This window comes from Mandrillus leucophaeus, unplaced genomic scaffold (assembly GCF_000951045.1).
Source record: "Mandrillus leucophaeus isolate KB7577 unplaced genomic scaffold, Mleu.le_1.0 Scaffold131, whole genome shotgun sequence".
Classification (NCBI taxonomy): domain Eukaryota; kingdom Metazoa; phylum Chordata; class Mammalia; order Primates; family Cercopithecidae; genus Mandrillus; species Mandrillus leucophaeus.
This window is the reverse complement of record NW_012101266.1, coordinates 1,768,835-1,794,720: the sequence shown is the minus strand read 5'-3', so window position 1 is coordinate 1,794,720 and position 25,886 is coordinate 1,768,835. Positions and strand designations below refer to the sequence as shown.

Below are 25,886 nucleotides of genomic sequence, written 5' to 3'. Positions count from 1 at the left end.
TTGTATATGTATTCTTTATGGAGGGATACAAAATAAATTGTTAATAATGATTTTAAAAACAAAACTGACTTTACATTTCCTATTTAGTATTTTTTAGTCTCTATTTTAATTTTGCTTATCTTTTCAAAAAACTAATTTTAATTTTGTTGATCTTTTGTATTATATATTTAATTTCAATTTTATTTATTTCTCCTCTTATCTTTATTATTTTTATCCTTCTAGTAGTTTTGGATTTGTTTTGTTCTTGCTTTTCTAATTCCTTGAGATACATTATTAAGATGTTTTAAAAAAGTTTTCTACTTTTTTGATACAGAAATTTAGTATTATAAACTTCCCTCTTATCTGCGTTTCCTATATCCCATAGGAATGTTGTATTTATATTTTTATTTGTTTCAAAAAGTTTAAATGGCACATTGGCTATACAGGAGCATGTTGTTTAATTTCCATGTATTTGTGGTTTCTAAAGGTCTTCTTGTTATTGATTTTTAGTTTTATTCCCTTGAGGCCAGAAAAACTGCTTAACATGATTTAATTTTTGTAAACTTGTTGAGACTTTTGGCCTTACATATAGTCTATCCTGGAGAATGTTTTATGTGCTGATGAGAGGAGTGTGTATTCTGCCTGAAGTGAATGAAATGTTCTATAAATGTCTGTTAGGTCCATTTGTTCTATAGAGGAGTTCAAATCTAGGGTTTCTTTGTTGATTTTCTGTCCAGATGGCCTTTCTAATAATGAGAGTGCAATGTTGAAGTCCCTTTCTATTATTATATTAAGGCCTATCTCCCCCTTTAGATCTATCAATATTTGCTTCATGTGTCTGGGTGCTTCATCGTTGGGGGCATATATATTTATAATTGTTATAGTGTCTTGATGAATTCATCCTTTTATCATTATATAATGATCTTTGTCTCTTTTCTACAGTTTCTGACTTAGACTCTATTTTATCTCATATAAATATAGCTACTTCTCTTTGATTTTGGTATACATTTGCATAGAATATCTTTTCCCATCCCTTTAAGTCTGTGTGTGACATTCCAGGTGTATGTTTTTTGCAGGCAGTGTTTCTTTAGTTGTTTTTTTTTTTTCTTCTGGTTGTTTTGAATATTCTTTGTTACTTTATTATTCTTTTTGTTGTTTATTTTTGTGGTTTGGTGTGTTTCTGTATTGATAAAGTTTGATTCTTTTCTTTTTCTCATTTGTGTATCTACTATAGCAGTGAGTTTTATACCTTCAGTTGTTTTCCTTATGGTAATTATCATCCTTTTTTCCCTAGATACAAGATTTCTTCTAGCTAGCTCAAAGGCCTTTTGAAACAAAAGACCAGAGATTCTCTCACACAAGAGTAAGAAAGTGGAGTTTATTTTAAGACTATGTATTATAAGAACTAGAAATATATTTGAGTTCTGAAGCATCTTTAAAGTCCAGTTAGTCTTTTATAGCCAAGTTGGCAGGGCTAATTTTTTCACAAAGATAAAAGGGAGAGGTATTGTGGATAAGCTGTAGAATGCTTCAAGATTTATCCAGTACAGATTTATATGGAAGCTAGCCAGGTGTCTTTAGCACTTTTACAAAATTGTGTCAAACAGTTTCTTATTTATTTTAGGGTAGCTTAAAACTTGTTTCAGCTTCTATTTTTTGCATTATTGAAACATTCTATCATCAGTGCACTTCACAACAGACTCTCTTTTACAGTCCCTTAATATGTTTTGTAACTAAATGAAATATAGAATTAACTGGACATGAGGGAGATAGTTTATGATTAAGAAGAAGTGCCATTACCAAAATTTGTAATTTTATTTAGTGTAATTATTTATAGAAAATGGACTATTATCTTGGGATTTGGTGTTAACTATTCAAATTATGATATGCACAGAGACTTAAAATTATTGTAAATACAACAAGTTATCTAATTTAGTAGAGTTAATCAGCTATTGCACAAAGTCCTTAGTCATTTTTGTAAAAATCATAGCTGGGTATAATAATCAAAGATAGAAATTATTTTCATGGTATCCATCCACATTCATTCTGTAACGATGCTGTGGGTTGTAAAAATCCTGACAAAAGGGCTGTATTTTGTGTACTTTCAAGTGACTTTTTGTGGCAAAGTGTTTACTTGTATAATTTAAAAGCAAGTTCAGGTTTAAAAACAAGTACATTTGGATATGTATATGTGAAAATCAATTTTTCACCTTAGGATTTTAGAACTAGGTTCAATGACTATCTATTCTTTCAATGCTCAATGGCTTCTATTTTGTATATATATTTACCTTTACATGCCTGCCTAACAAATCTTAAAAATCAAGGCTGTTACAGTGTGTTAGGTTTTAATATTCTGTATAGTCATATGAATTGCTTTCAACTAGTTTTAGCAACAAAAATAGCATTTTACGTTTTCATTCGGTGCCTTCACATCCTCCCAATAATACACTTTTTTTTCTTCTCTACCTCTTCTGAAATGGGTCTACTTTTTGCCAACTAAACAATAAAGAACATGTTTTAAGTATTGTTTTCCTTCACCTCAACTTTGGCCCAGACTGTTTTCTCAACTCTGATTATTATTCATGAATTTGTTCATGGGTTTGTTCTTACTTTTGAATTTTCCTCAGCTTTCTTTTGCTATTCTCTTTAATATGTGCCATTAACACATATATGTAAATACTTAAATTCTTTCTTTAGAAAGAATAAAATTGTGTTTTCTGCCTACTTTGTTAACAGTCTCTGAATATTCCCTGCCAGACACTGTGGCCATGGTAGGTTTTTAAAAACCTGTGGGAATGAATGACACCTGGTAAGCAGGTGTTCTCTGAGCTGATTTTCCACTGTGCCCATTGTTGATACCCTTGCTTTATGACCTGGTTTCTGACCTCAGATATTGGCTACTTTCTAAGACTCTGCTTAACTTTGATGCCAGTGTGTCCCTTGATCTGACTTTCCTCTTAAATTTTTGCTATCTTGAACGGGTTTTTGTGGATAACCCCTTTCTTGTTTTTGAACTCTAGTAAATTAAACTCCGCATAGCTAAATGATGACATATCCCTAACCTGGAGCTTTTACCAAGCAGCAGTTCTTTTTGGATCTCTCCTATTGAGGACTCTCTTTTTTCCCCAGGGCAGTCATTATGATTAATTCACAGGATCACAGGAGAGGACGTTTTAAGTCCATTTAGGTATCTGGAATGTAAGACTATCCTGTGGAATAGTGGGATAAAACGTGTAAAATGCTCTCACAGGCATGCTTTATCTGTGAGGACCTGAGAGCAGAAAAGCTTTGGTAATTAATTTGATAGGTTCTGGGATGGGTATTGGACTTGGTGGTGATAAGTGAAGAGACTGTTATTTGAATGTGAAGAGAGCTGTATGTGCTTTTCCATCTCTGAGCAGGGAGTGTAAAATCTATTTAGAGATGTAGCCATCAGCCAAAAGTGAGAAGTCTCTTAAAACAAGCAAAAAAGGCACTGCTAATAATTTTGATTCCTGCACCAAGTGCTCTATAAAAGTGGTGCTAAAAATGCCACTCTTAGCAAATTGTATTTCACTATAATTTAAAGCATGTTACAACTTCTTCAAGTGATAAAGCTAGAGAACAAAGTGTTTGAGTATGTTTAATATGGGGATTTACATTTGAGTTAACTAAGCTAAAAAAAAAATCCCCATAGAATTGAAATTATTGATAACTTATGTGATTACCATGGAGGCTTATTGGGATTCAGCATGAGAATACTACTTCCTAAGATGCAAAGAAATGTACATTATTGACATTAGATAAATCCATATAGAAGATATGTGGATCCTACTGGCCCTTAAATATTTACTTTTTAAAAAGTTACTGTTCTGTCCATTCTTGAGGTGGAGATGGCTGTGGCTATGGTGGTGATGCTGCGAGGGGGTCTCCTGCCCCAGGCAGGCCAGCTGCCTGCCCTCCAGACTGTCTGCTATGGCTCCAAGGCTGTTACCTGTCACCATCGTGTGATGCACTTTCGGCAACAGAAGCTGATTGCTGTGACTGAATATATCCCCCAGACACCAGCCGTCAACCCAACATGTCTGCCATCTCCTCCCGGCCCCCAACAGGAGGCATCACTGGTAGCCCTAGAACTTACCACAGAGGGAGAAAGGTTGCCAGGAGAAGTGACAGCTGATGTGCCCTTGGTTATTGCTTTCCAATTTCAGGAGAGGGGCCTCATCAGGCTTCTCCACCAGAAGTTAGCAGCAGTTTTCCAGGACAACGAAATGATAACTGTTTGCCAGAAGGTGGCTCTGAGCACAGAGGACAAGCTTCTTATGCAACACCAGCTGCGGAAATGCAAGATCCTGATGAAGGTCTTCCCCAACCAGGTACCGAAGCCCTTCCTGGAGGATTTCAAGTGCCAAAATCTGCTGCCCCTTTCTGTGGGGCACAACGTACTGCTGGTCAGTGAAGAACCCAGGGTCAAGGAGATGGTCCGGATCTTAAGGACTGTGTCATTCCTGCCGCTGCTTGGTCGCTGCATCAGTGACACCATCCTCAGCAGGCAGGGCATTATCAACTACTCCAATCTCCCCAGCCTGCCCCTGGCACGGGGGGAGCTTGTAGTAGGCCTCATCCGCCTCACCGCCCAGACCCACTCCCTGCTCCAGCACCAGCCCCTGCAGCTGACCACCCTGTTGAACCAGTACATCTGACAGCAACGCGAGAAGGATTCTGTTTTGTCAGTCAATGGGAAGCCAGATCATCCTGACCCTGTTCCGGACTCTTACCCAACCTGGTTAGCCAGCCCTGCCCATAAATACACTGTCCGATTGGCTGTGCTGTCTACCATGGGAGATGTGGAAGAACTTGGGGTGGGGGAGTGCGTTTGTCACTGGGCTTTACTAACACTGGACAATATCACTCCCACACTGGGGGAGTCATATTATCAGGTATAGGGTCACTTGGAGATGCAGAGGATTCCATTTCAAATGGAGGCTGTCAGTCACTGGTTTTGTCCTTAGTTTTCCTAACTCGGGACCCAATAGGAGCAAAGGTCCAAGGCAGAGAGGCTGAAAAGATAAAGGCTATTACCCCCTGCCTCCTTGGTCACTGCCCCTTGCTGCAAGGGTTTCTGAGCCCACTCCCTTGGGGCACAAACTGCCACTGCCACAGTAGCTCAACCAAGCAGTCGTGCTGAGGATAGTACCTGGTGAGAGCCTGCTGTGTGCCAGGCTTTGTGCTGAGCGCTGTACCTGCGTTAGTTCCTTTATTCCTGACCACGTTGTACCCATTTCACAGAGAAGAAGCAGAGAAGTAGCTTGCACAAGGTCATGCAGTTAGTAAGTGGCAGAACAGGGACTTGAACCAGGCCCTCTCTGCTCTGAAGACCGCATCCTGAATGTCTACACTAGAGCTTCCTCATCAGGTTACCCAGAAGTGGGTCCCATCCACCATCCAGGTGTGCTCAGATGTTAGTTCTCCACCCTCGGGGTGTGCCATGCTATGGAAAGTTTGGGAGCACTGCTTTATGATAAAACAAAATGCATTCTACTTTCTCTATTTTGTGGTTTACATGGTTGTCCTTCCTGTATATTTATTCTCAGGGACTTCTCTGTCTTCTGACTTTCCTCACTCTCACTTCCCGTCCTAGGAAAATCCTCTTCCCCTGTACCTGTTCCCACAAATGGCATCCCTCGCATGCTTGCCCTGTGAAAGGCAGCTGACAGCTGTGCCCACTAGCTAACATTTCTCTGGTGGTTCTGAACAAAAGGGCTGGGGGGAAACTAGGATTCTCAGTTAATGGGGGATTCTGAGGGCTCTAGAGTAGGAGGCCTCATGCAAGTCTCCTGAACCAGAAATTCCTAACAAAGGAGATTGGATGTTTAACTCAGAAAACAAACAAACAAACAAACAAAAAACCAAACAACAACAACAAAGTTACTTGTTTGACACTTGAAATGAGTTATGTCTAAAAGAGCAAATAAGGTATAAACTCTTAATTGGGGGTTATATTTCAGTGTAAGATGTGTATATTAAAGTCTCTTGATGTATAGACTAACTTTTTATTAATTGACCACTGTCCACAAGTCATAGCAAACAGCTGCTTGCCACAGAAATGGAACTACTGCAAATTCTGGAAATGTCGCCACCTTGAGAAGATTGCTCATTGGAAGATATTAAATTGCCGGTTTACTTACAACACCTGGGGATGTTTCTTCATTGGAAAATACCTAACTTAAAGTAAATTAAATTAATTCATACTCTGTTTAGTTTCAAAAAGTGTAAAGTCAGCATTGATGTAACTTTTCTGTAACTTAGGATAATTCAAAGTTGCCTAAGGAGACAAAGTGCATCCATCGTGGAACCACCTCTGTGCCATCTGCTGACGTTTACGAGTAATCACCAGAATCATTCACATTTCTGTAAGCAATATTCTTCTACACTGGGAAAGAAGTCCGGGCTGCACTTAGCCAACTTCTTGGCAGTTGTGAAAAACGTAGTAATCAGAGTAGTTGTCAGGCACCTTGATTGAACGTCTCCTTGTGACTATTTTGCATACGCACATTATGCTCAGTGATTATCATTTGGGAGGAAAGGTTAAGGCGAATAAGTTAGCATTTAGACTACTGATTAAAAAGAAAGAGAAGATTATTGCGGGAAGTCAGGGACCCCGAATCGAGGGACTGGCTGAAGCCATGGCAGAAGAACATAAATTGTGAAGATTTCATGGCTTCTGTCAGGGTGGATTTCCCTGATAGAAGATCTTGCCAATGAGTCAAAGAAAGGGTTTATCTAATTAACTTGCTGTTTTGCCCTGTGCCTCAGACTGTAGTCAGCACACACACTGCCACAAAGACAGAACAGCATGGAGGAGGTCTTTTTTTTTGGTCCCTTTTGATCACTGAAGAGCCTCTATTTACATATTGAGAGATCCGATAAACTCTGATTGTGTATGTGCAGGTAGGTTGGGGTGTTTTGTCATAAATACCACAAAAACATTTATTCTAGTGAGATTCTGAAGGGAATATCATGAAAATAAACTATCTCTGCTATTTCTCATGCTGATCTGTCAATGGTCTTGAAATTGAGAAAAATGAGATTTGAAAGGAAGCAATGGGAGAAGTTGGAGAAGGCAATTGGGGATGAGGGACAAGGAAAGGATAATATATCAACAAGTCAGAGTGATGGAAGGGTCCTAACAAAAATTTAATGGAAGAGAGTCCAAGAAAAGGAGAAATTAGAGAAACAAAGATAAATGGACAGATAAGAAATATTTGGTGCCATTAAAAAAATCAGGATTCAAACTTTGTTTTTTCTTTTGTTGATTATTGTGAGCACTTTCTGTGCACCAGACACTGTACTAAATGCTTGGTCTTTTAATTTATTATTATATTTTCTTGTTACAACCATATGAGGAAGCAATGAAGCTAATAGTGTTTGTTTATGTATTGTATTATTTGTTTAGAGACAGGGTCTTGCTTTGTTGCCCAAGCTGGAATGCAGTGGTGTGTTTATAGCTCTTTGCAGCCTCAACCTCCTGGGCTCAAGTGATCCTCCCACCTAAGCCTCCTGAGTAGTTGGATCTACTAGTGTGTGCCACCATGCCTGGCTGACTTTTAAACTTATTTATCTTTGTATGTTGCCTAGGCTGGTTTGGAACTCCTGAGTTCACGCAATCCTCCTACCTCGGCCTCCCAAAGTGCTGAGATTACAGGCATGAGTCACTATGTCTGACAACTAATAATGTTAAATGTGTGAACCCTAGAGCTTGAATATCTGGGTTTGAATGCCTGAGGTGCCACTTACTGGCTTTGTGATCTTGGGCGTAGTAAACTTTCCGTATCCCAGTTTCTTCATCTGTAAAATGGTGATAATAATAATAATGGCATATACTTAATAAGGATATGGTGAGGATTAATAGGCTGATGAGGATTAATTGGGTTAATAGGTGCGTGAGGATTAATATACAGAGCATTTAGAGCAGAGCCTACACACGGAAGCACTCAATGAAAGTTGACCACTGTTATTATTTTATTTTTATTAGTATTCCAGTTTAATAGTTGATGCTTATAAAAGTCAAGGCACATTCTCAGGGGTCTTAATGAGTGTCAAATCCAGGTGAATTTGTCTTAAAGATCCATGCTTTTAATTCATATTTTCTGTATTAGTCTGTTCTCATGCTACTATGAAGAAATCCCTGAGACTTGGTAATTTATAAAGAAAAGAGTTTTAATTGACTCGCAGTTCTGCATCGCTGGGGAGACCTCAGGAAACTTACAATCATGGTGGAAGGCAGCTTTTCACAGGACAGCAGGAGAGAGAATGAGAGCTAGCAGGGGAAATACCAGATTCTTATACAACCATCATATCTTGTGAGAACTCACTCACTATTATGAGAACAGCAGGAGACTGCCCCATGATTCAATTACCTTTCACTGAGTCCCTCCCATGACACATGGGGATTATGGAAACTATAATTCAAGATGAGATTTGGGTGGGGACCCAGTCAAACCATATCATTCTGCCCCGGCCCAACCCAAATCTCATGTGCTCACATTTCAAAGCACAATTATACCTTCCCAACAGTTCCCCAAAGTCTTAAGTCATTCTGGCATTAACTCAAAAGTTCAAGTCCAAAGTCTCATCTGAGACAAACAAGTTCCTTCCACCCATGTGCTGGTAAAATCAAACACAGGTTAGTTCCTTCCAAGAGACAATGAGGGTACAGGCACTGGGTAAATACACCTGTTCCAAGTGGGAGAAATTGGCCAAAACAAAAGGGTTACAAGCCCCAAGCAAGTCTAAAATCCAACAGGGCAGTAATTTAACCTTAAAGTTCCAAAATGATCTTTGACTCCATGTCTCACATTCAGGGCACACTGATGCAAGAGGTGGGCTTCCATCGCCTTAGGCAGCTCTGTCCCTGTGGTTTTGCAGGGTACATCCCCCCTCCCTGCTTTCATAGCTGGCATTGAGTGTCTGTGGCTTTTCCAGGTGCATAGTGCAAGCTGTTGGTGGATCTACCATTCTGGGGTCTGGAGGACAGTGGCTTTGTTTTCAGAGCTCCATTAGGCAGTGCCCAACTGAGGACTCTGTGTGGGGGCCATGACCCCACATTTCCCTTCTGCACTGCCCTAGCAGAAGTTCTTCATGAGGGCTTTGCCCCTGCAGCAGACTGCTGACTAGATATCTAGGCATTTCCATCATCCTCTGAATCTAGGTGGAGGTCCCCAAACTTCAGTTCTTGTCTACTGTGCACCTGCAGGACCAACACAATGTGGAAACTGACAAGGCTCTGGGCTGGCATCTTCTGAAGCAATGGCATGAGCTATATCTTGGCCCCTTTTAGCCATGGCTGTAGCAGTTAGGATTCAGGGCACCAAGTCCAGAGGCTGCACACAGCAGGGAGACCCTGGACCCTGGGCCTGGCCCAGGAAACCATTTTTCCCTCCTAGGCCTCTGGGTCTGTGATGGGAGGGGCTGCTGCCAAGTTCTCTGAGATGTCCTGGAGACATTTCCCCATTATCTTGGTGATTAGCATTTAATTCCTCTTTACTTTAGCAAATTTCTGCAGCCAGCTTCAATTTTTCCCCCAGAAAATGGGTTTTTCTTTTCTTCTGTATTGTCAGGCTGCAAATTTTCCGAACTTCTATGCTGTCTTCACTTGAATGCTTTGCTTAGAAATTTCTTCTGCCAGGTACCCTAAATTATCTCTCTCAAGTTCAAAGTTCCACAGAACTTTAGGGCAGGGGAAAAAAGCCATCAGTCTCTTTGTGGAAGCATAGCAAGAATGACTTTTACTCCAGTTCCCAACACATTTCCCACCTCCTTCTGAGGTCACTTCAGCCTAGACTTCATTGTCCGTATTACTATGAGCATTTTGGTCAAGGCCATTCCACAAGTCTCTAGGAAGTTCCAAACATCCCCACATCTTTCTTTATTCTTCTGAGCCCTCCAAACTGTTCCAGTCTCTGCTTGTTACCCAATTGCAAGGTCACTTTCACATTTTCAGATATCTTTACAGAATTACCCTATTCTGTGTGTACCAATTTACTATATTAGTCCATTATCATGCTGCTATGAAGAATTACCGAAGACTGCATGTTTTACAAAGAAAACAGATTTAATTGACTCACAGTTCTACATGGCTGGGGAGGCTTCAGAAAACTTACAATCATGGTGGAAGTTCTTCCACCTTCTTCACTGGGTGTCATGAGAGAGAATGACACAGCAGGGGAAATGCCAGATGCTTATAAAACTATCAGAACTTGTGAGAACTCATTCAGCATGGGGGAAACCGCCCCCATGATTCAATTACCTCCCACTGACATGTGGGGATTATGGGAACTATAAGATGAGATTTGGAGGGTTGGGGGCACAGCTAAAACATATCATACTCTAAGGAGATGGAAGACCTGGTTTGTAATTCTAATGCTAATATTAGCAGTCTCTTTTGTAAGTTACTTAAATTTTCTGATTTGGCTTGAATTCCTTCATAAAGCAGATCCTATGTCAAGGGCTTGAGAAATAGTTCCCATGTATATAGTGTATATATACATATGTATATTATCAACTATTGTAACCCAATCCAATAAAGCAGAATAAGCATGATGAATTGGGAAGAGTGAAATGGGAAGGAAGGCAGCCCATCTAAGGATGCATTTTTAAGAAGATGTCTTGGGGGGAGATGGAGGTCAAAGCTGCTCTATACAATGTGCTTCACAATCATCCATCCACGGGGATGTGTGCACCTCTCATGGGGAAGATGGAAATATTTATCTACCAGTTACTATCCTCTGTTGATCGAAGGTTGTTCCAGGGTTGTTAATGCTCTCACACTTCCAGGTTTGCTCATGACTCAGCATAGACCAAACCTCATTGGACAGAGAAGCCTGGGGCAGAAAACAAATGAGAGGCAGTTCAGCTTGAGGGTCATTTTATCAAGCTGTATCTGAGGCACCACCGATTGCCACATAAATGGCTTAAGTGACAGGCCAAGGGGATGTAAGGTGGGTTATAAAATGTATTTGGCACACTCCTTTACATTAGCACACACGTAGTTGGATTATGTAAGTTATTTGCTCTACATGTGTTGATATACATTTTCTGTTATTAGAACTATGTCAATGAGGAGATTAAATGAGATGTGTGTGAGAGTGCCCTGAAATATAAATCATGTAGAGTATAGTACTGTTCATTTTATATTAAGATCTCCAAAACTGAAGGTTAAACAGTGGTTGAACTTTTTTTGCAAACTTACCAGTTTATAGTTACTTGTGAAATCAGTACCTCCTCTTACTTTACTATATAACTGTATGTGGATTTCAGCACAAGAAAATGTGCCTTGAAGACCCAACAAGACATACATGACTAAATTCCAAATTGACATTGATGTGATCGTTGAATTGTAAAAGTCCAAATAATTAATCTCTCTAATGCCTACTCATTTGGCTACTTACTTTCTTGGATGCTCTACCCCTAATATTCCGAGGTAAAAATTAAGTAGAACAGAATAAAAGTTTATCCTAACTAGGTCAAAATGAGAGGCAGTGTGGCACTTCCTGTTCTTTAGTGGAAATCAATCTGTGTTTTCAGAACTAAAATACAACTTTGAAATGTTTAATCTAATGCGTTGTCTTCCTGCTTTATGCTTGAATTCTCACTTCTTCACTTAGCCACTAGGGGATGTTGGTCATATTGTTGAGCCTTTCTGGGCTTCAAGTTCCTCACTGCAAAATTGGAATATTAATATTTAATCCAATGAATTGTTATGAGGATAACTATAATGTCTTTGGAAGAGTTCTTGGAACTTAAAGACACTCAGTAAGGGTTCACTGCTATTATTACAATTATTATCATCATTTGCTTGACAAAGATCTGCAGCTTTATTTTCTGAGGGTTTAAATGTAATGGTTATTTCTATTAACTCAATTTAATAATGAGCTTCTCTAATCTAACATTTTATACAAAACAAAAAGACTCTGAGAGTTGTCTTAATGTCCTGACTGAGAGATATTAAATATAAAATCTTTTGACCCTTTGATGATCCTTCTGACATCAGGAAAGTACTTAGTCTTTCTAAAGTTGATTTTCTAACAGAAAAGTGATATCCCTGCCTGTATTTGTTTCAGCACTGTTATAAAGAACTACCTGAGACTGGCTCATTTATAAAGAAAAGAGATTTGAGTCACAGTTCCACATGGCTGGACAGGCCTCAGGAAACTTTCAATCATGGTGAAAGGCAAAGGGAAAGCAAGGCATGTCATCTTACATGGTGGCAGGAGAAAGGGAAAGAGAGAGAGAGTGAAGAGGAAAGCGCCACACTTTAAAACTATCAGAGCTTGTGAGAACTCGCTCACTATCATGAGAACAGTATAGGGGAAATCCACCTCTGTGATCCAATCATCTCCCACTTGGTCCCTCCCCTGACACGTGGGGATTACAGTTCTACATGAGATTTGGGTGGGGACACACAGCCAAACCATATCGCTGCCCATAACTGATTTAGAAACGACTTAAAAAGTCAAGTACCTTGAAGAGGAGTAATGATTTTAATGATAATGCTGTGTATTTATAAAAGTAGTTTTCCCCTCAAATAGTTTGATGTGCCCTTATTTTTCTTCCATTTGAGTCACATGTTCTCTGTGAAGGAGATTAGGGCACACATAGCATCTATGTAACAGATCTCTGTCTCATAGCTTTATACAAAGGACTGTAAGTGCAGCCCAATGTAATGAAGAGTTTGATTTATTTTTTTGATGATTGACTGCTGATATCTTAAGCCTCATCCCTGCCTCTTTCCCTTCTGTCCCAGTTTTGTGCACACTGATAAGAAAGACTGGATACTTCCTCCTTTGGCCCCTGTGGGAAGTTCAAATCACATAAGCCCCTGCCTGGGCACAGGAACCCTCACGCCAGCCTCAGCCCCTAACCACCATAAAAACCTCATGGCAGTCTCCTTTCCCTGTTCTTGCAAGCCATTTTCAGTTCAGCTTGGGAAGCCAGCCCTGCTTCCCAGAAAGCCTCAGGTAATTAAGAAAGCTTCTCATAGCCTGATGGTATGTGTCATCAATCTTGGCATTCCAACTGAATATATTCTTCCACTCAACAGACTGTCTCTTTACTCTGTTGATTATTTTCTTTGCTATGCAGAAACTTTCAAATTTCTAGTCCCATTTCTCTGTTTTTGTTTTTGTTGCCTGTGCTTTTAAGTCTTAGTCATAAATTCTTTGCCTAGACCAAAGTTTAAGAGAGCGTTCTCTAGGGTTTTCTCCAGCATATTCATATTTTTGGGTCTTATGTTTAAGTCTTTAATCCACCCTGAGTTGATTTTTGTATATATTGAAAGATAGGGATACAGTTTAATTCTTCTGCACGTGGTTATATATTTTCCCAGTACCATTTATTGAAAAGGGTATCCCTTTACAAGGGGTGTTCCCAATATAAATTTTTATCAGCTCTTTCAAAGATCAGTTGGCTGTAAATATGTGGCTTTATTTGTAAGTTCTGTATTCTGTTCCATTGGTCTATGTATCCGTTTTTATAGCAGTACTATGCTGTTTTGGTTTCTGTAGCCTTATTATATATTTTGAAGTCAGGTAATTTGATGTTTCCAACTTTGTTCCTTTTGCTTAGAATTGCTTTGGCTATTTGCCCAGTTGGTTATTTTCCCATTTTTTTTTTCTATTTCATTTAAGAATGATGTTGGTGTTTTGATAGCAATTGCATTGAATCTGTAGGTTGTTTTGGGGAATATGGTCAATTTAATGATATTAATTCTTATGATCCATGAGCATGAGAATTTTTCCATTTGTTTGTGTCATCTTCAATTTCTTTCACCAGTGTTTTATAATTTTCCTTGTAGAGATCTTTCATCTATTTAGTTAAATTTATTCCTAGGTATTTTACTTTTTTGGTAGCTATTATAAATCGGATTGCTTTCTTGATTTCTTTCTTGACTGGATCATTATTGGTGTGTATAAATGCTACTGATTTTTGTATGTTGAATTTGTATCTTTCAACTTCACTGAATTCATTTATCAAATTTAAGAGGTTTTTTGGTGGAGTCTTTAGGTTTTTCTAGATGTAAAATCATATTATCAGCAAAGAGGGACAATTTGAATTCCTCTTTTCTAATTTGGATGTCTTTCGTTTCTTGCTCTTACCTGATTGCTTTGGCTAGAGTTTTAGTAATATGTTGAATTAGGAGTGGTGAAAATGTGCATCCTTGCCTTGTTTCGGTTCTTAAAAAAAAAAAGTTGAAAGCCTTACAAAAAGGCTTTCAACTTTTCTCCATTCAGTATGATGCTAAATGTGGGCTTGTTGTATATGGTCTTTATTACCTTGAGGTATGTTCCTTCTATGCCTAGTTTGTTGAGAGTTTTCATTTTGAAGGGATGCCAAATTTTATCCAATTCTTTATTTCTGTCTATTGAGATGATCATATGGTTTTTGTCTTTTCTTGTGTTGATGTAATGCATCACATTTTTAAATTTGCAAATGTTAAACTATCCTTGCATCTCTGGAAAGAATCCAAATTGATTGTGAGGTGTTATATTTTTGATATGCTGTTGGATTTAGTTTCCTAATATTTTGTTAAGCACTTTTGATTCTATATTCATCAGGGATATTGGCCTGTGGTTTTCTTTTTTTGTTGTGTCCTTGCCTGGTTTGGCAACAAGGTAGATGTTGGCCTCACAGAAAAAGTTAGGGAAAATTTCCTAATCTTCAGTTTTTTGGAAAAGTTTTAGGAAGACTGGAATTAGTTCTTTGTACTTTTGGTAGAATTGGCTGTGGATCCATTTGGTCCTGGGCTTTTCTTTGTTGGGAGACTTTGTAGTACCTATTCAATCTCACATCTCATTATTGATCTGTTCAGGTTTCCTATTTCTTCCTGATTCAATTTTGGTAGGTTGTTTGTTTTCAGGAATTTATCCATCTCATCTAGGTTTTCCAGTTTGTCAATGTACAGTTGTTCATAGTAGTCTCTGATGATCTTTCGTATTCCTGTATCAGTTGTAATGTCTTTTTTTTCATTTCCGATTTTGTTTATTTGGGTCTTTCTTGAATAGTCTAGCTAGTGGTTTATACATTTTGTTTATCTTTTAAAGGATGAACTTTTAATTACTTTCTGCTCTGATCTTTATTATTTATTTCTGCGAATTTTGGCTTGAGTTGTTCTTGTTTCTCCAGTTTCTTTAGGTGCTTTGTTAGATTATTAATTTGTACTCTACTTTTTTTTGATGTAGGTATTCATTGTTATAAACTTCCCTCTTAGCAAGGCTTTTGTTATCCCACAGGTTTTGGTATGTTGTTTCAATTTTCATTTGTTTCATGAAATGTTTTAATTTTCTTCTTAATTTTTTTTTGTTTACCCAATGGTCACTTCAGGGAATGTTGTTTAATTTCTGCATATTTGTAGTTTTCAAGGCATTGATTTCTAATTGTATTCCCTTGTGGCCTCAGAAGATACTGAATATAATTAAAATTTTAAAAATTCATTGAGACTTGTTTTGTGGCCTACCGTATGATCTATCTGGAGAATGTTCCATGTGCTGATGAAAAGAATGTTATTTTGAAGTTATTGGATAGAATGTTCTGCAAATGTCTGTTAAGTCCATTTCATATATTATGTAGTTTAATTCCAATACTTCTTTGTTTATTTTCTGTCTAGATAATTGGTCTAATGTTGAGAGTGTGGTGTTGAAGTCCTGCTATTATTGTATTGCTGACTATCTCTCTATTTAGATCTAGTAATATGTGCTTTATGAATCTGGGTGCTCCAGTGTTGGTGGCATATGTATTTAGAATTGTTATATCACCTCGCTGTATTGATCCCTTTATTGTTATATATATGTGATATATATATGTGATATATATGTGATATATATGTGAGATATATATGGGAGAGATATATATTATCTATCTATCTATCTGTCTGTCTATCTATCTATCTATCTATCACAGTTTCTTTATCCACTGATTGATGGGCATTTGGGTTGGTTCCATGATTTTGCAATTGTGAATTGTGCTGCTATAAACATGTGTGTGTATATGTCTTTTTCATATAATAACTTCTTTTTCCCTAGGTAGATACCCAGTAGTACGATTGTTGGATCCAATGGTAGTTCCACTTTTTGTTCTTTAAGGAATCTCCACACTGTTTTCTATAGTGGTCGTACTAGTTTACATTCCCACAAGCAGTGTAGAAGTATTTCCTGATCACTGCATCCATGCCACATCTACTGTTTTTTGATTTTTTTGATTGTGGTCATTCTTGCAGGAGTAAGGTGTTATTGCACTGTGGTTTTGATTTGCTTTTCCCTGGTTATTAGTGATGTTGAGCATTTTTTCATATGTTTGTTGGCCATTTGTATATCTTCTTTTGACAATTGTTTATTCATATCCTTAGCCCACTTTTTGATGGGATTATTTGTCTTTTTCTTACTCATTTGTTTGAGTTTGTTGTGGATTCTGGATATTAGTCGTTTGTCAGATGTATAGACTGTGAAGACTTTCTCCCACTCTGTGGGTTGTCTGTTTACTCTGCTGACTGTTCCTTTTGCCATGCAAAAGTTCTTTAGTTTAATTAGTTCCAGCAGTTTATCTTTGTTTTTATTGCATTTGCTTTGGGACTCTTGGTCATAAAATCCTTGCCTAAGCTAATATCTAGAAGTGTTTTTCCAATGTTATCTTCTAGAATTTTTGTAATTTCAGGTCTTAGGTTTAAGTCCTTAATCCATCTTAATTTTTGCATAAAGTGAGAGATGAGGATCGTTTCATTCTCCTGCATGTGGCTAGCCAATTACCCCAGCACCATTTGTTGAATAGGGTGTCCTTTCCCCACTTCATGTTTTTGCTTGCTTTGTTGAAGATCAGTTGGCTGCAAGTATTTGGGTTTATTTCTGGGTTCTCCATTCTATTCCACTGATCTATGAACCTATTTTTACACCAGTACCATGCTGTTTTGGTGACCATGGCCTTATAGTATAGTTTGAAATCAGGTAGTGTGATGTGTCTAGATTTATTCTTTTTGCTTAGTCTTGCTTTGGTTATGCAGGCTCTTTTTTGTTTCCATATGAATTTTAGAATATTTTTTCTAATTCTGTGAAGAATGATGGTGGTATTTCGATGGAGATTGCATTGAATTTGTAGATTGCTTTTGGCAGTGTGGTCATTTTCACAATATTGATTCTACCCATCCATGAGCATGGGATGTGTTTCCACTTGTTCGTGTCATCTATGATTTCTTTGAGCAGTGTTTTTTAGTTTTTCTTGCAGAGGTTATTTGCCTCCTTGGTTAGGTGTATTCCTAAGTATTTTAATTTTTGCAGCTATTGTAAAAGGGGTTGAGTTTTTGATTTGATTCTCTACTCGGTCAGTGTTGCTGTATAGAAGAGCTACTGACTTGTGTACATTAATCTTGTATCCAGAAACTTTGCTGAATTGTTTAATCAGTTGTAGGAGCTTTCTGGAGAAGTCTTTAGGGTTTTCAAGGTAAACAATCATATCGTCAGCAAACAGTGACGGTCTGACTTCCTCTTTATGGATTTGGATGCCCCTTATTTCTTTCTCTTGTCTGATTGCTTTGGCTAGGACTTCTAGTGCTATGTTGAACAGGAGTGATGAGAGTGGGCATTCTTGTCTTGTTCCAGTTCTCAGAGGGAATGCTTTCACCTTTTCCCCATTCAGTATTATGTTGGCTGTGGGTTTGTCATAGATGGCTTTTATTACATTAAGGTATGCTCCTTGTATGCTGATTTTGCTGAGAGTTTTAATCATAAAGCAATGCTGGATTTTGTTGAATGCTTTTTCTGCATCTATTGAGATGATCATGTTATTTTTGATTTTAATTCTGTCTATGTGGTATATCACATTTATTGACTTGTGTATGTTAAACCACCCCTGTATCCCTGGTATGAAACCCACTTGGTCATTGTGGATTATCTTTTTGATATGTTGTTGGATTCAGTTAGCTAGTATTTTCTTAAGGATTTTAGCATCTATGTTCATTAGGGATATCAATCTGTAGTTTTCTTTTTTTGTTATGTCCTTTCTGGCTTTGGTATTAGACTGATGCTGGCTTCATAACATGAATTAAGGAGGGTCTCTTCTTTCTCTGTCTTGTGGAATAGTGTCAAAAGAATTGGTACCAATTCTTCTTTGAATGTCTGGTAGAATTCTGCTGTGAATCCTTCTGTCCTGGATGTATTTTGGTTGGTAATTTTTAAATTACCATTTCAATTTCACTAGTTGTTATTAGTCTGTTCAGGGCATCTAAGGCATCTAATTCTTCCTGATTTAAGCTAGGAGGGTTGTATTTTTCCAGGAATTTATGCATGTCTTCTAGGTTTTCTAGTTTATATGTGTAAAGATGTTCATAATAGGCTTGAATGATCTTTTGTATTTCAGTGATGTCAGTTGTAATATCTCATGTTTTGTTTCTTAGTGAGGTTATTTGGATTTCTTCTCTTCTTTTCTTGGTTAATCTTGCTAAGAGTCTGTCAATTTATTTATTTTTTAAATAATAAAGATTTTTGTTTCATTTATCTTTCTTTTTTTTGTTAGTTTCAATTTCATTTAGTTCTGCTCTAAACTTGGTTGTTTTTTCTTTTGCTGGGTTTGGATTTAGCTTGTTCTTATTTCTCTAGTTCCTCGAGCTGTGACCTTAGAATGTCAGTTTGTGCTCGTTTAGTCTTTTTAATGTAGGCGTTTAGGGCTATGAACTTTCCTCTTAGCACTACGTTTGCTGTATCCCAGAGGTTTTGGAAGGATGTGTCATTATTGTCATTCAGTTTGAAGAATTTTAAAATTTCCATCTTGATTTCATTTTTGACCCAATGCTCATTCAGGAGAAGGTTATTTAATTTCCATGTATTTTCATGGTTTTGAAAATTTCTTTTAGGATTGATTTCCAGTTTTATTCCACTGTGGTCTGAGAGAGTGCTTGATATAATTTCACTTTTCTTGAATTTATTGAGGCTTATTTTATGGTCTATCATATGGTGTATCTCAGAGAAAGTTCCATGCACTGTTGAATAGAATATATATTCTGCGGTTGTTGGATAAAATGTTCTTTATATATCTGTTAAGTCCATTTGCTCCAGGGTATAGTTTAAATTCATTGTTTCTTTGTTGACTTTCTGTCTTGATGATCTGTTTAATGCTGTCAGTGGAGTATTGAAGTCCCCCACTATTGTTTTGTTGCTGTCTAACTCATTTCTTAGGTCTCTTGTAATTGCTTTATAAATTTGGGAGCTCCAGTGTTAGAGGCATATATGTTTAGGATTGTGATATTTTCCTGTTGGATAAAGCTTTTTATAATTATGTAATGTCCCTCTTTGTCTCTTTTGTCTGATATAAGAATAGCTACCCCTGCTTGCTTTTGGTGTCCTTTTGCATGAAATGCCTTTTTCTACTCCTTTACTTTAATTTATGTGAGTTCTTATGTGTTGGGTGAGTCTCCTAAAGACAGCAATACTCTTTTTGTGATGAATTTCCCAGGTGTTCTTTGTGCTGCTTGTATTTGGATGTCTAGGTCACTAGCAAGGCCGGGGAAGTTTTCCCTGATTATCCCCCCAAGCCACTAACCTCCTGAATTCTTTTTCAGGTAAATCAGGGATTTCTTCTTGGTTTGGATCCATTGCTGGTGAACTAGTGTATTATTCTGGCAGTGTTGAAGAACCTGGTTTTGTCATATTACCAGGGTTGGTTTCCTGGTTCTTTCTCATTTGGGTAGGCTCTGTCAGAGGGAAGGTTTAGGGCTGAAGGCTATTGTTCAGATTCTTTTGTTCCATGGGGTGTTCTCTTGATGTAGTACTCTCTACTCTTTCCTATGGATGTGGCTTCCTGTGAGCTGAACAGCAGTGACTGTTGTCTCTCTTTCGGGTCTAGCCACCCAGTGTGTCTACCCAGCTTCAGACTGGTACTGGAGGTTGTCTGCATAGAGTCCTGTGATGTGAGCCATCTATGGGTTTCTCGGCTGTGGATACCTGTACCTGTTCTGGTGGAGGTGGTGCGGGGGGTGCAATGGACTCTGTGAGGGTTCTTAGCATTAGTAATTTAATGCTCTACTTTTGTGCTGGTTGTCCTCCTGACAGGAGGTGGCATTTTCCAGAAAGCATCAGCTGTAGTAGTATGGAGAGGGAATGGAAGTGGGCAGAGCCCTAGAACCCCCAAGATTATATACCCTTTTTCTTCTGCTACCAGGATGGGTAGGTAAGGACCATCAGGTGGAGGCAGGGTTATGCATGTCTGAGCTCAGATTTTCCTTGGGCAGGTCCTGCTGTGGCTGCTGTGGGGAATTGGGGTGAGATTCCCAGGTCACTGGAGTTGTGTACCTAGGAGGATTATGGCTGCCTCTGCTGAGTCATGCAAGCTTTCAGGGAAGTAGGAGAAAGCCAGCAGTCTCAGGCCTCACCCAGCTCCCATAAAAACTGAAGGGCCACCGTCCCCCGGCCAGTAACCCTGAGTCTGTTTCCAAGTGGATGGTGAGATGGGCTTGAAAATTTGCCCCAGGCTAACCGCCTCTCAGCTGCAGAAAAAAAAGAACTTGGTTCTTTCCCCACCTGGGGAGTGTGCCCTCCCCTGAGTTCTGTCCAGGAAACTTCTCACCCCGTTCAAATTGTTACAAAGTTCAGCTAGAGATTTCCTTCACCCTGTGGAGTTTTGTCCCCTGCTCCTCTGGCCACCCACCTGATAGATCCCTGTGGTGCTAAGCAGAAATGGCCTGCTAGGGAACCCAGTGAGCTTCTAGGGCCTTTCTGCTGCTTCCTCTACCCCTGTATTTCATTCGACTCTCTAAATTGACTCAGCTCCAGGTAAAGTTGGAACCTTCTCCCACAAACAGACCTTGAGCTTCTCCAGTGGGGGTGTGTGTTTGGGAGAAGAGGGTCTCCCTTTCCCACTTCCACAGTTGGGGCACTCACAGTATTTGGGGTGTCTCCTGGGTCCTGCAGGAGCAGTCTGCTTCCTTCAGAGGGTCTGTGGGTCCTCTTAGAATTGCTGGTTTGTTCTTGCAGTTGATCTGGAGCTAAAATTCACAATGTGAGCCTCCACATGCCGCTCTGTCTGGAGCTGCAGTCTAGTCCTGCCTCCCATCTGCCATGATGACCTGTTATTCTCTGTTTGGTTCTTTTTTCAAATATCTTTCTTTTTGGTAAATTTCTCATTTATATTCTGAATTGTTTTTCTTATTTCTTTGTATTGGTTTTCAGAATTCTCTTTTATCTATGTTTCTTTAAAATCAATATTTTAAATTCTTTATCTGGATTTCAAAAATTTCTTTTTGATTAAATCTATTAGCTGGGCTTGATGGCTCACACCTGTAATCCTAGCACTTTGGGAGGCCAAGGGGGGCGGATCACAAGGTCAGGAGATCAAGACCATCCTGGCTAACACAGTGAAACCCGGTCTCTACTAAAACTACAAAAAATTAACCGGGCATGGTGGCACACACCTGTAGTCCCAGCTACTCAGGAGGCTGAGGCAGGAGAATTGCTTGGGAGGCGGAGGTTGCAGTGAGCTGAGATCGTGCCACTGCACTCCAGCCTGGGTGACAGAGTAAGACTCCATCTCAAAAAAAAAAAAAAAAAAAAAAATCTATTGCTGGAAAATCTTTGTGTTACTTTGGAGGTTTCTTATTTCCTTGCCTTTTCATGCTCCTTGTGTCCTTACATTGATCTTACATTGATATCTGTGTATCTGGTGTAACAGTCACTTCTTCCTATTTTTGAATTTACTTGGAAAGAGGAGGACTTTTTCCTGAAGTTGTAGCTACAGTGTGGTTGGGTAGGGTATTTTAGCTTTTATTCAGGTTGCATACAGTAGTGCAGTCACCGTATGATTTCTTTGTCTATAAATAGCATTAGTGGCATCTGTGATTTCCTCATTGGGTGAGAGTGCAGTTATTAGTGGAGGCTGTGGTGAAGTTGTGCTGGGGATCGGGATGCCCAGTGAAGCAGGGATTGGGGTGCCCAGTGAGGCACTGTTTGGGTCCCAGCAGTTGCAGTAGTGGGGTGAGTGTGCCTATCATTTTGCCCAGGGAAGTGTATTCTGGAACTCATGTTGGTGGTTACTGGCAGGCTGAGTTTTGGGTCTCATGGTGGCTTGCTTGGATGCTGGTAGTGGCAGTGGTGGACCAGGGGGGTGGATGGGTTCTTAGGCTCCTGGGAAGCTGGCATAGCATTGGTGGTGGCAGTAGTGGCGGAGGGACAATTTCATGCTGTGATGAGCTGGGCAGGCCAGTGTCTAGGCCTTTTAGTTGGTTCCTGCAGGTAGGTGCCATCTGAGGTGGTAGTGACTATGTGTTTAGGCCCAACCTCACGTGCTCAGGAGGAGTGCTCAGGCCCCAAAGTGCTGGATTGGGTTGGGCAGTCCCCAGCATTCCCAGCTATATGCTCTGTCTTGGAAGGGGTATGAAACTAGGCTGGGTGGGTTTGTGCTCAGGTCCGCAATGGTGAAAGCATGCATCAGCTGTTGTGGGTGGAGATGGGGCAATTCCCAGGCAGGCAGAGTGTTCAGGTGGGGGGTGGTAGCAGCTGTGTTAAGACTCTGCCACTGGAAGGGATGAAGTCATCCTCAGTGGACACAGCCTAGTCTGTTGGGTGGGAAACACATGTTTCTCTAATGCCACGGTCCCAGCAGGGCTCACCCACCAGCCCTTGCAGTGGTAGACTGTGTCTAGCTTGGGTTCCCACTCTGGCTGCAGGAACCTCGACTTAGGTGGCGACCAAGTTCCAGTGGCAACTTACACCCCACTCATGTCCCAGTCTCCATCCTGGCTCTGCTCACTTCTCAGCACCAGCAGCTGCAGCGCATGCCTTGTCTGCTTCTTCTCCTTGGCTGCAGCAGCATTCCCAGCTCACTCCTCAGTTCCAGCAGTGACAGCCCAAGTTTCCCTAATGCTTCGTATCTGGCACTACTGGGTCCTAGGACAGCATGCAGTCTGCCAAAGGCTAGGTTTGAAAATGGCTCCTTGCTATAAGCCACTTAGATCTCAGAAAGGGTGTGAGGACCCAGTGTGAGCTCCCTCCCTGAAGTAGTTCCATCCCATGTTCTCCTGGCAGCTCCATATGTTAATTTCAGGGGTTGGAAGGGTTGAGAGTTCTCTTGTGGCTAGGTTTGCACAATTCTACAGTGAGGATGTGGGCCACTGGAGCTCTGTCACCTACGCTTTCCCAGCTCCCAGCCAATCCTGGCCAGGCAGGCTGCCTCTCTCCCTTTTAATTCCCTGTTTTTGGTGCTTTCTGTTACTTCTCTGTTGAATTCCAGTGTTTCCCCTTGGATAATGTATTCAAAGTGTGACTGTCTATACATTATTTTGGTTCTTCTAAGTGCAGGGGGTGGGCATGAAGTACTTCTAGTCAGCCATCTTGAAGTACCCTCCTCATTGAGAGGTGTTTATTGTTCTGTCTTTAAACCTTTTTTTTTTTTTTTTTACAGATTAAAAAATAAAAAATTATGGTTAAAAGCCTAAGATAAGCCGCAACAGAAACAATGACAAATGAACTACAGAGGAGTGCTGATAGCACCAAAATTTCTATGTTACTTTCTCTGAAAGTTTAATAGATGTCAACAGAATGCAATGCTTGTGTTTGTGTCTGGCAATTATTCTTAATGTATAAAATAAGGAGCAATTATTATTATGTCAAAAGAGCTACTGCATAACAACCTGTGTTCATTAATCAATGTTATATTCTTCTACCACTGGCATCTATCTGAATTACTGTGCCCGGAAAACATAGTAAATATATGCTCTCTGCCTACAAGGATAAATAGACAACTGACTTGGAAATCAAAAGATTTATGATTGCTGCAAACTCTTTATTGTGATATCTCATTAATATCAGATTTGATTTGAGAGCATCATGCTTGAACTGCAAGCGAACCCTGACTTTTATGATTGGAGAGACATATGCGAGACTCACCTGTGATTAACATCTCTGCTCAAATAAGAGCAACTGCTTGAGGATGACATTTCTGAGTTGTTCAGCTTGTCGTTATTTCATCTGAAAACAGCAGTAATTCTTTGTCCTGCTCCCATGCCCCAAGAAAATAATTGGTGTGCTCATTATCTTTTAAGAGCCTGAAGGAATTTATCTTATTAAGACTATGGGAAAATGAATAGTTATCCAGCTCTGTTTGACTTTGTAAAGCCTTTTCGCAAGTTGTTATACTGCCCTGTGCCAAATCTTTTTCCGTTTCTGTAGTACCTTTTTTTTTTTTTTAAAGATGACAAGTTATTGTTCTTTTCCTTTGCTGGAAGACTCCCTGTATGAAGAGGGATTGCCACCGAGTGTAGTATTATAAATTTAGGGTAAAACATTTGTAAGAGAATGCTCCAGCATTACATATTCCATCCTTGGCCCATGTGAAATGAAGCTATTACCATGATGTTATGTGTTTGTTGACATTTATTACATAGCATTTTTGTGTAATTTCTTGTTTGCTTGCAAAAATGCTTCTTGAATTTCAGTCTTTATTTTACAACAAATCATTTTTCTATGGTAGAGAACATAGCTTGCTCTACATAAAAATGAAAACCCACAAGACATTTTAATGTACACCATGAATTTAAGCAATATGAGTTTTGGGATATTTATCTCTGAAAACTAGAAAAATTCTCTTGAATACATACTTTAAAAATGAAACCGAATGGTTATCTCAATATTATTTGAGAATTTCCAGATGCTTACAATAGAGAAGCCTAAAATTCAGATTCAGAGGACATTGGTTTTTATCCTGACTTTGCCACCAGACATGTGCAGCTTTTGCACAGACTTCCGGGCTTCTCTAAATTACAGGTGTGTGAAATAGGTAATTTCCACCATGTAGGGGTCTTGTAAGGGCAAAATTATAATGATATCTATCAATGAGTCTGGAAGTATTAAGCATCTAATATATGCTATTTGAATTTGATTATTATGAACCCCTTAAAACAGATAAGGAAGCTGAGGCTCACAGTCATTAAGTAGATCATCCAGGGTCACCAAGTGGTAACTGGCAAAGCTGATCAAAGTCATCTAAAGTCCATGCTCTGATACTGCCTCCCTACTTCCTCAAACAACTCCCAAGAGAATTACTAACACCCAGATAATTAGTATGGAAAGAGAATTCACACCTTGCCAAATTGTAGCTAAGCAAGTAGTTTTACCTTTATCTAACAGGGTGCTTAGAAGTAGGCAGTGCTCTTCTTGGTTCGTGGAATCAACAATTTTAGGGTTGGGAAGCATCTCTGTAGATGGTCTTTCCTATTCTGCATAATCACAAGGTAGGGGCTACATCTACCATTGTTGAATCTATGATTTTGGGAGGAAGAGAAGGGCAAGAGCAGTAAGTCATGTTGGTCCTTTTGACCAGGAAAAGAGAAGAGAGGATTTTCCAGAAGTTCCAGTGGACTTCTGCTTGTACATCTCTGGCAGAACTGTGTCGGATGACTTGCTTTCACTGCCATGGAGGTTGGAAAGGGAATGTTTAGCTTTCCCAGCCTCTTCCATGAAGTAGGGCAAGGGAAGGAAGGGTTAGGAATGAGATTGAGGTTAACTAAAAATGATACCTGCCGCAGGGGGTTTTTTGAGGAAATAGGGAGGCAGTATCAGAGCATGGACTTCAAATGACCTTGATCAGCTTTGCCAGTTACCACTTGGTGACCTTGAATGATCTACTTAATGACTCTGAGCCTCAGCTTCCTTATCTGTCTTAAGGGGTTCATAATAATCATCTTTCAGGGTTGTTGTAAAGACTAGAATATATATTATAGACATATTATATAAAATGTTACATATATACATATGAATATATATCTCCAGTATCTGGTGCATTGCAACTAGGCAATAGATTGTAATTAGAGGAAAAATACTTTCCAAAAATTACATTTCTATTGTGATGATCACTTAGAGTGGATATAATTTATAATGAGTTAAACTTCTATTGATATT

General features: G+C 39.3%; 1 protein-coding gene across 1 annotated transcript; it reads left to right on the top strand.

Moving 5' to 3' along the window:
* The first annotated feature begins 3,851 nt into the window (after positions 1-3,851).
* LOC105534161 (39S ribosomal protein L10, mitochondrial-like) lies at positions 3,852-4,851 on the top strand. The gene is made up of 2 exons (XM_011972841.1): positions 3,852-4,073; positions 4,170-4,851. Exons 1-2 carry the CDS (start codon positions 3,852-3,854, stop codon positions 4,659-4,661), a joined length of 714 nt encoding a protein of 237 aa, XP_011828231.1. The 3' UTR covers positions 4,662-4,851.
* Positions 4,852-25,886: the final 21,035 nt, after the last annotated feature.

Excerpts from the sequence above, each read along its gene's own strand:
- LOC105534161 (XM_011972841.1), top strand. The coding sequence starts at position 3,852 with ATGGCTGTGGCTATGGTGGTGATGCTGCGAGGGGGTCTCCTGCCCCAG. Across the intron at positions 4,074-4,169 it reads CTCCCGGCCCCCAACAGGAG|GAGAGGGGCCTCATCAGGCT; the intron begins GCATCACTGGTA and ends TTCCAATTTCAG.